At 34.1% G+C, this 16,226-nt stretch overlaps 1 protein-coding gene across 1 annotated transcript in view; it reads left to right on the top strand.

Annotated features, from left to right (window-relative positions):
• Nucleotides 1-15,532, top strand: part of cthrc1b (collagen triple helix repeat containing 1b) — a 50,899-nt gene extending 35,367 nt beyond the window's left edge. The window contains exons 4-6 of the mRNA XM_689410.9: nt 4,038-4,256; nt 5,992-6,208; nt 13,063-15,532. Coding sequence (XP_694502.4) covers nt 4,038-4,256; nt 5,992-6,208; nt 13,063-13,211 — 585 coding nt within the window. The 3' untranslated portion in view covers nt 13,212-15,532. The remainder of the gene's footprint in view (nt 1-4,037; nt 4,257-5,991; nt 6,209-13,062) is intronic.
• Nucleotides 15,533-16,226: the final 694 nt, after the last annotated feature.

Here is a 16,226-nt window from a genome sequence, read left to right as displayed (position 1 = left end):
TATATATATATATATATATTTAAAACCTTTATTTAACTAAAATTATTTATATATAATTTATTTATTTATTTATTATTTGTATATACTATACACAGTAATTGTACCATTTTTTGGTTTGCTGTCCATTTTGCTAGCTTCTGTCAATTTAATTTCAAAAATACCAATTTAACTATAATTAGACCTTAACATGAGGCTCTCCTGCCTAATTAAACACTGTCATTCATTAGTAATGTTTCTGTAGCACATATGAACTCAGCTTATTTAGTTTTCCCATGTGTGCATATGTCAATGAATGCCCTATTAAAGCTGTTTATCTGAGACTTTGTGGGATCAGAGAAGGAAGCAGACGATGAATCACAGTTATAATGGACAGATGACTCAGTCACCATCCATTGTGCAGAAATGGCATGGCTGTAAGAATCATCCGTAGCCTGGTATTTTCATCAGTAACCAGAGACCACACTGCAAAGCTCATACCAGACGCATTGCATCAACTACAGTTGGATGAGGTTGTTAATACGTCTTACAGGCTCTCAAAATACACTATTTAAGCACTCCGCTGTTTCCCTTGAAATCAATATTAAATGTTTTTGTGTTGTTAGCTTCTATATATTAAGTTTTAAAGGGACAGTTCACCCAAAAATGAAATCTCTTTCTTCATTTACTCACCCTTCACTTGTTCAAAACCTGTTTGAGTTTCTTCTGTTGAACAAAGTAGGCTATTTTGAAAGTTGCTGGTAGCTGGCACCTATTGACCTATTCTTCTATACATTCCCTACATCCAACGTCATCCCACCCCCCACCAATTAAATTTTCTTCACCTACAATGTTGGCTCAAACTTACATTAATTAGGGAGGCCACAATAAAAAATAGGTTGCAGTGGGTAGCGCACAGTCACTTCACAGCAAGAAAGTCTGGTTCGAGCCTCGGCTGGGTCAGTTGGCATTTCTGTGTGGAGTTTGCATGGTCTCCCTTTGTTGGCATGGGTTTCCTCCGGGTGCTCAGGTTTCCCCCATAGCCCAAAGACATGCTGTAGGTGAATAATTGTCCGTAGTATACTTTATGTGTGTATGTCTTGGTCTTCCAGTTTGGGGGTTGAGCGTTGGGGTAACAACTCACTTCAAAAAATATGGTGTGACTAACTATCAACTTCAATATAAATGGCCCTGGAAGTAAGTAAATAAGTATAATAATAATATATTAAAATATAGTAATACACTTTTTTATTTGAAAAGATTTATTTATCAGGATATAATTTTTTTATTAGGGACTTATTTGGTTAATTTTGCACTCTTGTGTATTTCTTATTTGTTTTACTATTAATTTTTAGGGTTGGGGTAGGGGTAGACGTTAATAAAATATAATAAATGGGAAATTTAATAATTAATATCAATAATTCTCATTAACTTCCGCCTACAGCCGCATGTGGATTGATAATAACAGCCTTTTGAGCTGTCGGCGCAGAAGGCCCCTACTGGCCCATATCTATCATCTGATAACCACTGACAACGCCCATTCAATCGAGTGATAACATTCAAATCGGCTAAAATATTATAATATTATGGCCCAGTAGGTAGTGCTGTCACCTCACAGCCAGAAGGTCACTGGTTCGCGCCTCAGCTGGGTCAGTTGGCGTTTCTGTTGGAGTTTGCATGTTCTCCCCGCGTTTGCGTGAGTTTCTTAAGGGTACTCCAGTTTCCCCCCCAGTCCAAAGACATGCGGTACAGGTGAATTGGGTAGGCTAAACTATCCGTAGTGTATGAGTGTGTGTGAATGTTTCCCAGAGATGGGTTGCAGCTGGAAGGGGTTGACGGTTCATTCCGAACCGAAAAGCTGAAAAGAAAATGAATGTAGGAATGAATGAATAATAATAACAAAAAATATTTAATCAAAATAATAATACAGTGTTTTTAGGAGGATAAAGCAATCTGTTATCATATTTTAGTGTTATTTGGAAGTTGTATAAAAATAATAATAAGAAGAAGAATTAAATAAGAAATAAATCATAACAATATAGTTTTTTAGCAGGCTAAGGCAATCTCTTTTCATTTTTTAGTGTTATTTGGAAGTTGTAATTTCTTTATTTTCAACTTGTGTGTATATATATACACACACATATGTATATATATATGAGCAATATCACACGAGTAGCAGTGCGATATGGCTGTATATCGGCACTGGTGGGAGGTGTGCGATGGAACGAGGCCGCAGGCCAAGTGCCTTAGTGCCCCCACCAGTGCCGATATACAGCCATATCGCACTGCTACGAGTGTTATAATGCATTTATACAACAGTTTGACAACATAATTGTTTATAAAAAAACAAAATCAAACATGGAGAGTCTCAAAAACCCTTTTGTATGAGGAACTACTTTCTTCCGTGTTGGATTCAAATCATAAGCTGACAGTTAAACAGCTGAGCAAGCATCTTTTAAACTTTAGATCTGTAGTGTCTGCTTTTTGCTGGCTGTATGTGGGCGGAGTAATACACAAAGGGTAAAGAGGCTGTAGGAGTTGATATTGCAGAATATCGCACGGCTATCAGCCAATCAGATTTGAGAACCAGACAAAACTGTTGTATAAAATTTTTTAAATAAATACTAAATAAAAGCACAATAATAATACAGTGGCTACATCCGAAATCGCCTACTACTCAGTAGGTACAGCATTTGTATTAGAATTTACTACTCAACCATTAGAAAAGTACCTTCTATATATATATGAATGTGAATAGTATAAATGGATCTCGGACAAACTACATCCATTTTGTTCACTTTACCTACCCACGTCAGTTGAGTTGCTTCACTCCCGTTCATGAACTCACTCGTGGTGCATCATGGGATAGCATTGCATCCATCCGATGCGCACTTCAGAATCTCACCAGAAGTAGAAGGTTAAATTTTGTGAATTCAGACATACTCAGCTCACATACTGTTTAGCGTACTGTATATTATGAAAGTATGCGATTTCAGACACCACCTATTGCTCAGTGAAGTAGTAGGTAATCTTTAAAATGTGAGTTTTTTTGTTTATTTTAATATTCCGATTCCCGTGACTTTTGTATTTTATTAACTTAAATAACCTAAATAGCCGGGTCCATCATGTTTTAGGGTCCGCTTGAAAACATTTCATGCTATTTGAAACTGTAGTGCGAAAATGTTTTATTCATTTGTTTGCGTTGTGAGACTTTGCGACACATGCTGTCAAACAGAAGAGGATCTTTTCTCAATTTCCTGGCGTTTTTTTTGCAATGTGTTTTCTTAAATTGCAGCATGTTAAGCTCTCTCGGCCTCCATAGGGTTTTTGCCTTTTGACATAAACATAAGAGCGCCGTAATATTACAGTGTTTCTGGGAGGGTAAAGCAATCCGTTTTCATGTTTTAGTTCACACTTAGATATTGTTTGACAGCTGTTTGGCATGCTGTCCCGGGAGAGAACCCTGAGCTCGGAGATAGTTGAGCCCAGGGCTCCGACCTGGTCCATAGATCATGTGAGGGGAGTACGAGATCAGGTGGTTCTCGAGAGCTCCCTCTTGGTAAAGGAGGAAAGGAGGAGAAGGGGTGGATGAGGGATTTCTTCAGAAAACAAAGATAAGGGAGTAGCTCTAGCAAGGCTACATATAATGAGTTTGGATTAATCTGATTGGCTAACTAATGAATGTAGATGGGTGGCCAGCTGGAGTCAATCATATCACGTGCTCCTTTCGAAATTAGTTTGAGAAACTTCACTTGGAAGTTGTAATTTCTTTATTTTTAGCTTGGGCCATGTCTTGCAGAGGTTTGACCTGTGACCTCTAGAGCTCATTGCCTGAGTCTGCATCTTAGTTAATATCAGACATGATTTTATTCTCAGAACTTCAAATTTTATTTATGAAAAAAATGACCTGGACCTGAGTGATGTCATTGCTACTTCATACCTGGATGGTCTGCTACTTCCTCTAGAAATGTAAACTCTAATACTGCCCACCACGCATTGTGCTTTGAGTGTGAATTTGATTGTAATTGTAAACGCTTGTGTCGAATCTGTGTGTGTTTCAGTACTCCGGCTGCCTGCAGGGGCCCGCAGGCACTCCGGGACGGGATGGTAATCCGGGAGCCAATGGGATTCCTGGCACTCCAGGTCTGCCAGGCCGAGATGGGGTCAAAGGGCAGAAGGGCGAGTGTGTGAGCGAGAGGTTTGAAGAGCCCTGGAAACCCAATTATAAACAGTGTGCCTGGAACGCACTCAACTATGGCATCGACCTGGGCAAGATCACAGTAAGAGCAAACTTTACCACAGTATATATACACACTACCTGACTAAAGTCTTGTTGCTTATCCAAGTTTTAGTAACAACAAATAATACCTTGACGTCTAGTTGATCATTTGATATCAGAAGTGGCTTATATGAAAGACAAAAGGCCTCTAGATTATTTTACCACAATAAAATATGACCATGCCTTGACTTTTAATTATTTAATTAGGACAGTAAGGTCTGACTTTGCTTAGACTAAAGTCTTGTTACTGAACAGAAATAGAGTTCTACTGCAGTTCAACAGATGTTTTGGAAAAATCTACCTTCTGCCACTTCCAAATGAAGTCAAGTTATTATTTGTTACAACTGAGATCAACAACAAGACTTTTGTCAGGTGTGTATATATAAATATATATTTGTTATTTATTTATTTATTTATTGTGATCATAGTTTTTTATAATTTTTATTTTGTTCCATTATTTTTTTTATTTTAATATAGATCAAATTTATGTTATTTATTCATGAATAATCTTATTTGTTTAGTCAAATTAGCACTTCATTTGTTTCTATTTACTTATTTCATATTTATTTTATATATTTTACTTTTTTTTTTTTTTTTAACTGCAATATTGACTGGGTCAAAATTTTTGTAAGAGGCCATAATATTAACATATTAATACATAATAATAACATTGGTTTTAAATTAATAAACATATGTGGGTTTTTTCAGTATATTTTGTCTTTATCAATGATTTCTTTGGTTATTTTTGCACTTAACCTTATGTATATCTTTTTTATGTACTCTGTTTTCATAATTTAGTTTTGGAGGCTGTATTTTTTTATCTTTGGCTTTTTTAGATTTTAGAAATGTTAGAAATTCTGCTATGTTTAATATTTCATAATTTTGTTATGCATTTTTGTCATCGACATTAAAAAAAAAAAAAGGAAAGCACAGTAATAATATACAGTGTTTTGGGGAGTGTAAAACTGCCGTGTCTGTTTTTAAAGGGATAATATTTCTAAAGGGATACAATTTACACCATTATTTCCCTCAATTGGCTCCAAACCATTTTTGGATTCTTCCCCCTACTGAACACAATCTTTTATATTTTGAAGAAAGCTGAAAACCTGTAGCCATTGACTTCTTTATTCATTCATTAATTTTCTTGTCGGCTTAGTCCCTTTATTAATCCGGGGTCGCCACAGCGGAATGAATCACCAACTTATCCAGCAAGTTTTTACGCAGCAGATGCCCTTCCACACATCCACACACACATTTACACCCACACTCATACACTACGGACAATTTAGCCTACCCAATTCACCTGTACGGCATGTCTTTGGGCTGTGGGGGAAACCGGAGCACCCGGAGGAAACCCACGCGAACGCAGGCAGAACATGCAAACTCCACACAGAAACGCCAACTGAGCCGACGCTCAAACCAGCAACCTGTGAGGCGACAGCATTACCTATTGCGCCACTGCTTCGCCCTTGACTTCTTTAATAGAAAAAAAAAAACAAATACCATGGAAGTGAATGGTTACAGCTTTCCAACCTTTTTTTCAAAATATCTTCTTTTGAGTTTAACAGAAGAAAGACACCTCTGAGTGTTTGAAAAGTAAAGGGTGAGTAAATGATAACAGAAATGCCATTTTTGGCTGAACTATCCTTATAAAGCCAGAAAGGCTGAGAGTACAGTAATGTGCGAGTGTGTTTTGTTCCTCAGACTGATGTGCTGGGCTGTGTTTGTGTCGTCAGGAGTGCACGTTCACTAAACAGTATGCAGACAGTGCTCTGCGTGTGCTGTTCAGCGGCTCTCTGCGGCTCAAGTGTAAGAACGCTTGCTGTCAGCGCTGGTACTTCACTTTTAATGGGGCCGAATGCACCGCTCCGCTGCCTGTAGAGTCCATCATCTACCTGGACCAGGGCAGCCCAGAGCTCAACTCCACCATCAACATCCACAGAACCACATCCGGTGAGGAGCTTATCATGTTTGGAAATTGTGCATTTTTCAAAATATTTCTGCAAGTTTTGTATCAACAAATGAGGTGAATATGTCTTTTTGTGATTCATAATTTTGCATAAATTAATGAAATGTTCATAAAAATATGTCCATTATAACTGTGATTCATCGTCTGCTTCCTTCTCTGATCCCACAAAGTCTCAGATAAACGTCACAAAGTCTCAGATAAACAGCTTTAATAGGGCATTCATTGACATATGCACACATGGGAAAACTAAATAAGCTGAGTTCATATGTGCTACAGAAACATTACTAATGAATGACAGTGTTTAATTACGCAGGAAAGCCTCATGTTAAGGAATAATTATTGTTAAATTGGTAATTTTGAAATTAAATTGACATTAGCTAGCAAAATGGACAGCAAACAAAAAAATGGTACAATTACTGTGTATATTAGTTATTGTACTTATTAAAATCAAAACAAAAACCATTATTTAACTGATTTATTTTCACTTTATATACAGTTGAAGTCAGAATTTTTTGCCCCCCTGAATTATTAGCACCCCTGTTTATTTTTTCCCCAATTTCTGTTCTGTTCTGGGAAGATTGTTTCAGCACATTTCTAAGCATAATAGTTTTAAAAACTTATTTCTAATGACTGATTTATTTTATCTTTTTTAAATATTTTTAAGGAAAATATTTTATATTGTTATTTTTGTTTGAGAATAAATACTGTTTGACCACTGATATGTTGTAAATTAATAACTGTATTAACACTAGTAAAAAAAAACTCAAAATAAGAAAAATAAAACAAAAATGGTTTCCCGAGGTTTTTAGATTGATCTTCTCTAGTTTTAAATAATTAAAATTTTAAACACACACACAGTTGAAGACAGAATTATTTGCTCCCTTTAAATTTTTGTTTTCCTTTTTAAATATTTCCCAAATGTTGTTTAACAGGGCAAGGAAATTTTCACAGTATGTCTGATAATATTTTTTCTTCTGGAGAAAGTCTTATTTGTTTTATTTCGGCTAGAATAAAAGCAGTTATTAATTTTTTAAACACCATTTAAAGGGCAAAATTATTAGCCCCCTTAAGCTTTATTTTCTTCGATAGTCTACAGAACAAACCATCATTATACAATAACTTGTACTAGTTAACCTAATTAACCTAGTTAAGCCTTTGAAAGTCATAATCTATTATGTTTAGAAATGTAACAGGGGGGCTAATAATTCTGACTTCAACTATATATACAGTTGAAGTCAGAATTATTAGCCCCCTTTTGATTTTTTTTTTTTCCTTTTTAAATATTTCCCAAATGATGTTTAACAGAGCAAGGAAATTTTCACAGTATGTCTGATAATATTTTTTTCTTCTGGAGAAAGTCTTATTCGTTTTATTTCGGCTAGAATAAAAGTAGTTTTAAATAAAAAAAAAATAAAAATTGGGGACAAAATTATTAGCCCCTTTAAGCTGATTTTTTTTTTTTCGATAGTCTACAGAACAAACCATCATTATACAATAACTTGCCTAATTACCCTAACCTGCCTAGTTCACCTTATTAACCTAGTTAAGCCTTTAAATGTCAATTTAAACTGTAAAGAAGTGTCTTGAAAAATATCAAGTAAAATATTATTTACTGTCATCATGGCAAAGATAAAATAAATGTTATTAGAAATAGGTTTCTAAAACTATTATGCTTAGAAATATGCTGAAACAATCATCCCTCCATTAAACAGAAATTTTGGAAAAAAATAAACAGGGGCGCTAATAAGTCAGGGGGGCTAATAATTCTGACTATATATATATATATATGAGAGTTGTGAATATGTGAATTATTATATATATATTTATATATAATTATTAGCCCCCCTTTAATTTTTCTTTTTTAAATATTTCACAGTATGTCTGATAATATTTTTTCTTCTGGAGAAAGTCTTATTTGTTTTATTTCGGCTAGAATAAAATGAAGTTTTTAATTTTTTAAACACCATTTAAAGGTCAAAATTATTAGCCCCTTTAAGCTATTTTTTTTTCAATAGTCTACAGAACAAACCAACGTTATACAATAGCTTGCCTAATTACCCTAACCTGCCTAATTGCCTAATTAACCTCGTTAAGCCTTTAAGCTGTATAGAAGTGTCTTGAAAAATATCTAGTCAAATATTATTTACTGTCATCATGGCAAAGATAAAACAAATCAGTTATTAGAAATGAGTTATTAAAACTATTATGTTTAGAAATGTGTTGAAAAAATATAATAAATATTAATAATTTATAATAATAATACATATATAATAAATATATGTATGTATGTATGCATATATAGTCATACAATATATAGTGTCCTTTTCAATTTGGTAATGTTTATGTGCATGATACATTTTCAATCAAGTGTTTTTGTGTTTTGCTTGAGTGTTTGTGTTGTCCCCGATGTCCTCGTACGGTTGGTATCATAGTCTGACAACCCTGCACCCCTAGTTCTGCAGCTCCAGATATGAGCATCTCATAACACACTATGAGGAAAACAGCTACTTTTACTGCAGCCTGAGGGGAAATGAAGATAGTCTTATCTGCTGTAATTAATCCATTCCAGGCCATTTGCAGTGTTTAGAGCCCGAGAGCTTTTCAAAGTCTTTCTCTGAGCCATGAAGCGCTTTTTATTTATCGTACATCAGTGTTAATGGACTGATGGCTTGAACTTCATATCACAGGTCAAAACACTGCGGGTCATTCAGCACAGGACCGGCTTTTGTGTTCCTCATTAACATATGTAAAACATAATGTACAGACGGACGGTCATTATTAAAGAATAAAGCCCGTCGGCAAACATGCTCGATCATCCTAAAGGGTTTATTTCACAATAATGACCTGTCCTCTTACATCTCCCTGCTTATTAGTAGATATACGCACATATTCAAACATGCTTTACAAGTATAAAATACTGCTCAGGGGATCCTGCAAAAGCCAGGTTGCGTTATACCTTAATATATGATATATATTAAGGGTGCTGGTCGGCAGCTAGCTCTCTGAAACTCTAACATGGTCGCTTACTGAAGCTAAGCGGGGTTGCGCCCGGTCAATACCTAGATGGGAGACCACATGGGAAAGCTTGGTTGCTGCCGGAAGAGGTGTCACTGAGGCCAGCAGGAGGCGGCCAACCTGCGTTCTGTGTGGGTCCTAATACCCCAGTATAGTAACTGGGATACTATACTGCTCAGTGAGCGTCGACTTTCGGATGAGACGTCAAACCTAGGTCCTGACTCTCTGTGGTCATTAAAAACCCCATGTCCTTCGAAAAATCTGCCCACTTGGCCTCATCATGGCCTCCTAACCATCCCTATTTCATAATTGGCTCCATCACTCTGTCTCCTCTCCACCATTCAGCTGGTGTGCGGTCTGGTGGCAAAATGGCTGCTGTTGCGTCATCCATGTGGTGGATGAGGAGATTCCCCCCGATGTGTAACGTGCTTTGAGTGCCCAGAAAAGCACCATATAAATGTAAGGAATTATTTTATATATATAAAAAAATGCCACCCCTTACCTAATTTTGGGGGAAAATATAAAATTAAATTTTAATAAACAGGAAAAATCAAGAGAAACATAAAAAAAAAATATGCAATTGTGTAGATGTTTTGTGACCAAACTCTTATTTTAATGAATATAACATTAGCTGAGAAATGGATATTTATGTGTATTGTTGACTGTTTAACTGTTTAAATAATAAAATATGTATTATGTATCAAAATATGTATTAAGTAATATTAAGTGTCTTTTTTTTGACAGGTTAGCTTATGGCAACCGTAAACTCAATAACAGTACTATATAAAATAAAATAAAATAAAATAAAATAAAATAAAATAGTGCTAATAAAAGAAATAAAATAGTGTTAGCTATTCAAGTTGGATAGGTAGCACACCAACTACCAAGATGAGTATACGATGAAAGAGTTTCTATTTTTGGGTGAACTATTCCTTAAAAGCTGCAGTCCAGAACTGATTTTGTTTGTTTTGTTTAGTTTAAAATCAACCAGAAAGCAACATTTGACCAAGTACTAACAGCCAGTGTTCAAAAGTATCTTCTCACCTTTCTTTTTTCTGCTGAACACAAAAGAAGATGTTTTGAAGAATGTTACAAACTGGTAACCATTGACTTACATAGTATTACTATTCCTACTATAGAAGTCAATGGTTACCATTTTTCAAAATGTCTTTACAACCGAAAAAACTACCAAGATGAGTAAACGATGAGAGTTTTAATTTTGGGTGAACTATTTCTTTAAAGCTGCAGTCCAGAACTGTTTGTTTTTTTTTGTTTTTTAAGTTTGTTTGGTTGTTTTGTTTAAAATGACCCAGAAAGAAACATTTGATCAAGTAGCTACTCTAACAGCCAGTTTAAAAGTATCTATTTACCTTTCTTTTCTCTGGTGAACACTAAAGAAGATATTTTGAAGAATGTTACAAACCGGTAACCATTGACTTACATAGTATTATTACTCCTACTATAAAAGTCAGTGGTTACCAATTTTCCAAATATCTTTTTATTTTAGATAGAAAAAAAAACTACCAAGATGAGTAAACGAGAGAGTTTTCATTTTGGGGGGAAATATTTGCAGTCCAGAACTGTTTTTGTTTGTTTGTTTGTTTGTTTGTTTGTTTTTGTTTTTTGTTTTGTTTTGTTTAAAATGACCCAAAAAGCAACATTTGACCAAGTACTAAACAGCCTGTGTTTAAAAGTATCTCCTTACCTTTCTTTTTTCAGCTGAACACAAAGAAGATACATTGAAGAATGTTACAAACCTGTAACCATTGACTTGTATAGTATTTTTTCCCACCATAAAAGTCAACGGTGTTCAGTTTTCAAAATATCTTTTGTTTTTTTCAACAGATAAAACCATTATTGTGAAAAGCGCTATACAAACTGCATTAAATTGAACTCAAACCAGGAATGCATGTAAAAATTCCTCAAAAAATGCCACCACTTACTTAATTTGGGGGGAAAATATGAAATAAAATTTTAATAAACAGGAAAAATCGAAAGAAACATAAAAAATATACAATTATGTAGATGTTTTGTGACCAAACTCTTATTTTAATGAATATAACATTAGCTGAGAAATGGATATTTATGTGTATTGTTGACTGTTTAACTGTTTAAATAATAAAATATGTATTATGTATCAAAATATGTATTAAGTAATATTAAGTGTCTTTTTTTTGACAGGTTAGCTTATGGCAACCGTAAACTCAATAACAGTACTATATAAAATAAAATAAAATAAAATAAAATAAAATAAAATAGTGCTAATAAAAAGAAATAAAATAGTGTTAGCTATTCAAGTTGGATAGGTAGCACACCAACTACCAAGATGAGTATACGATGAAAGAGTTTCTATTTTTGGGTGAACTATTCCTTAAAAGCTGCAGTCCAGAACTGATTTTGTTTGTTTTGTTTTGTTTAAAATCAACCAGAAAGCAACATTTGACCAAGTACTAACAGCCAGTGTTCAAAAGTATCTTCTCACCTTTCTTTTTTCTGCTGAACACAAAAGAAGATGTTTTGAAGAATGTTACAAACTGGTAACCATTGACTTACATAGTATTACTATTCCTACTATAGAAGTCAATGGTTACCATTTTTCAAAATGTCTTTACAACCGAAAAAACTACCAAGATGAGTAAACGATGAGAGTTTTAATTTTGGGTGAACTATTTCTTTAAAGCTGCAGTCCAGAACTGTTTGTTTTTTTTTTGTTTTTTAAGTTTGTTTGGTTGTTTTGTTTAAAATGACCCAGAAAGAAACATTTGATCAAGTAGCTACTCTAACAGCCAGTTTAAAAGTATCTATTTACCTTTCTTTTCTCTGGTGAACACTAAAGAAGATATTTTGAAGAATGTTACAAACCGGTAACCATTGACTTACATAGTATTATTACTCCTACTATAAAAGTCAGTGGTTACCAATTTTCCAAATATCTTTTTATTTTAGATAGAAAAAAAAACTACCAAGATGAGTAAACGAGAGAGTTTTCATTTTGGGGGGAAATATTTGCAGTCCAGAACTGTTTTTGTTTGTTTGTTTTTGTTTTTTTTGTTTTGTTTTGTTTAAAATGACCCAAAAAGCAACATTTGACCAAGTACTAAACAGCCTGTGTTTAAAAGTATCTCCTTACCTTTCTTTTTTCAGCTGAACACAAAGAAGATACATTGAAGAATGTTACAAACCTGTAACCATTGACTTGTATAGTATTTTTTCCCACCATAAAAGTCAACGGTGTTCAGTTTTCAAAATATCTTTTGTTTTTTTCAACAGATAAAACAATTATTGTGAAAAGCGCTATACAAACTGCATTAAATTGAACTCAAACCAGGAATGCATGTAAAAATTCCTCAAAAAATGCCACCACTTACTTAATTTGGGGGGAAAATATGAAACAAAATTTTAATAAACAGGAAAAATTGAAAGAAACATAAAAAATATACAATTATGTAGATGTTTTGTGACCAAACTCTTATTTTAATGAATATAACATTAGTTGAGAAATAGATATTTATGTGTATTGTTGACTGTTTAACAGTTTAATTAATAAATAAAATATGTATTAAGTAATATTAAGTGTCTTTTTTTAGGTTATGGCAACCATAAACACAATAACAGTACTGTATCATGACAAATAAAAGCTATTCAAGTTGATTAGCTAGCACATCAGTTGTTACCTATTTCCTATGATCATAAACAATGCAGTATAATTATTGTGTTTCTGTAATTAAATAAAGTCCCCAAAATAGCACTTGAGTACAATAATCAAGAACAATGACTCGGGTATTATACAATCACTGGCTAACCTGCTGTATGTTTGCTTCAGTTGAAGGGTTATGTGAAGGCGTGCGGAAAGGCCTGGTGGATGTGGCGGTCTGGGTGGGAACGTGTGGCGATTATCCGCATGGAGACGCCTCCACCGGCTGGAACTCTGTGTCCCGGATCATCATAGAAGAGCTTCCCCTGAGCAGCTGAGTCAATCTGCGGGAAACTACACACTTATTAAAGGGACAGTTCACTTAGAAATTCAACATTTACCGACTGACTAACCTTCAAGTGTCTACAAACATTCAGAAGTTTATTTTTTCTGCTGAATACAAAAGGAGATACTTTGAAGAATGTTACAAACTGGTAACCATCAACTTAAATAGTAATTTTTTATTTCTACTATAGAAGTCTTTTATGTTTTTTTTTTTCCAACAGGAAAAAAAGAACCAAGATGAGTAAACGATGAGAGTTTTCATTTTTTGTTGAACTTTTCCTTTAAAGCTGCAGTCCAGTACTGTTTTTTGGTTTAAAATAGCCCAAAAGCAACATTTGACCAAGTAGCTCACCAGCCAGTGTTCAAAACCATCCCTTTACTTTAGTTTCTTTTTTCTGCTGAACACAAAAAATGAGGTTTTGAAAAATTTTACAAACTGGTAACCTTTGACTAACATAGTATTTTTTATTTTTTTGTGCCTATTATAGCAGTCGAGTGTTACCTTTTTTTTTACTACAAAGATAAGTTTTTAAAATACCTTTTGTTTTCAATGGAAACAAATTACCAAAATGAGTAAACAATGAGAAAGTTTACTTTTTATGTGTCTCCTTACCTTTCTTTTTTTTTTTTTTTTTTTTGATAAACACAATAGAAGATGCTTTGAAGAATGTTACAAAACGGTTGTACATTTTTATTTGTACAATAGAAGTCAATGGTTACCAGTTTTCAAAATGCCTTTACAATAGAAAAAAACTACCAAGATGAGTAAACGATGAAAGCTTTCATTATAGGGTGAACTATTCTTTTAAAACTCCAGTCCAGAACTTTTTTTTTTTTTATTGTTTGCTTTGTTTAAAATGACCCGAAAAGCAACATTTGACCAAGTACAGTAGCAACTGTAACCAGCCAGTGTTCAAAAGTATCTCCTTACCTTTATTTTTTCTGCTGAACACAAAAGAAGATATTTTAAAGAATGTTACAAACCGGTAACCATTACCTTACATACTATTTTTTTTTATACAATAGAAGTCAATGCAGTTTTCAAAATATATTTTGTTTTCAACAGGAAAAAAGCACTAAGATGAGTAAACAATGAGAGGGTTTTCTTTTTTGGGTTTCCCTACCTTTCTTTTTTTTCTGTTAAACACAAAAGAAGATGTTTTGAAAAATGTTACAAACCGGTAACCATTGACTTACATAGTATTACTATTCCTACTATAGAATCAATAGTTACCAGTTTTCAAAATGTCTTTACAACTGAAAAAAAAAACTACTAAGATGAGTAAACGATGAGAGTTTTCATTTTTGAGTGAACTATTCTATTAAAGCTGCTGTCCAGAACTGATTTTTTCTTCATACTGATGCTCTGTGTCAGGGGTCATCAAACTTGTTCCTGGAGGGCCGGTGACCTACAGATCTTAGCTCCAACCCTAATCAAACACACCTGAACAAGCTAATCAAGGTTTTACTAGGTATACTTTAAACATCCAGGCAGGGGTGTTGAGGCAAGTTGGAGCTAAACCCTGCAGGGACCCCTGCTCTGTTTGAACTGAGGCAGTTCATCTTGATCATGTCTACATGCCTAAATGCATTGAGTTGCTGCGATGTGATTGGCTGATAAGAAATTTGCGTTAACAAGTAGCTGGACAGGTGTACCTAATAAAGTGGCCGGTGAGTGTGTAGTTAACTGTGCAGTTTCACACACATAAAATACTTTTGCATGTACTGTGGGGGAAATTAATATTTTCCTGGGAATAATATTTCTAAAAGAGCTGTTGACGTGGAATTGAACCAGACAACATAAACGTAAGAATAAAACAAAAAAAAAAAAAAAAAAGAATCTGAACAATTAGTTATGTGTAACAACAATAGTATGACACAAGAAGAAAGTACTAAACTGCTGAAATGTATTTAATACTTTGTTAAATGATTGTTTGATGGTCAACTATGGCAGTCCTTCTCTGATGATGTCAGTTTGACAGCTTTATGGACAAGATTTGCATAGCCACGCCCCTCAAACCGTTATTTTGCTGTAAGTGAAACATTAGAGGCAGAGCCCACAAAGAAAGCCCCGCCCCCTGCTTAATATTCCATCTGTCCTGTAAAAACAGCCAATTAACAGCTTCTTATTGATGTTACGTTATCGTGAACTGTATGTGTCTAATAATCACAAACAATCACAAAAAAGTCTGTTTTCTAGCGAGTCGCTGTCAGTAATTTAAGAGATTGAGACTGGACAGGTGCTGTGAAAACTCTAAATGCATTTTAATGGATCATTTTTAAATGTCAATAAAGTTTTTTTTACAGATTTGGGTACATGTTCTTCAAAGAGTGTCGGTTATTAACCTATGAGCGGTACAAATTCAAGGCCACGAATCTAAGCTCATTAACACAAATGTCAGCGATGAGCTAGAAATGTCAGATTGAGTACATTTTGTGCGCTTCTGATGTGAGGAATTAAACTTGAGGTGGGTTTTGTGCAGGAAACCGTAGAGTAGCAATGCATTATGGGTGTACAATAAACTTATGTACACATAGAACATCATATTTCTCTTGATTGCTCAGTGAATTATCAATAGAGCTGGTCAATGTAGACAGAAAATAAACGGAAGACTGAATAAAAAAAAATAAATGATTACCGCCTAAAATCTTTTTAATTGCATCATAGAAACATTTAGTCATCTCATCAGTCAAACGGACTAAAAATATGAAGGTAAACTTTGTATGACTAAAACAAAACGAGTTGAAATCTGATTAACTGATTTATATTAAAGTAACATAAAAGCATTTGTTTTCAGGACTTTTTGTTCTATAATTTCTTTACAGTGCACAATTTGTAGTGGTCTTTTTTCATACATTTGTAGGCAATTAGAGTTTAGATTTAGAAGGTCTTTTAGGAAATGTATACTTTTATTATTAATGATACATTACATTGATCAAAAGCGACAGTAAGTGCATTTATGATGTTACAAAAAAACATATACAGTTAGTCAAAATTATTAGCCCCT

The sequence above is a fragment of the Danio rerio genome, chromosome 16 (genome assembly GCF_049306965.1).
Source record: "Danio rerio strain Tuebingen ecotype United States chromosome 16, GRCz12tu, whole genome shotgun sequence".
Taxonomy (NCBI): Eukaryota; Metazoa; Chordata; class Actinopteri; order Cypriniformes; family Danionidae; genus Danio; species Danio rerio.
Note: the sequence above shows the minus strand (reverse complement) of the source record. Positions and strands in the feature narration are given on the sequence as shown.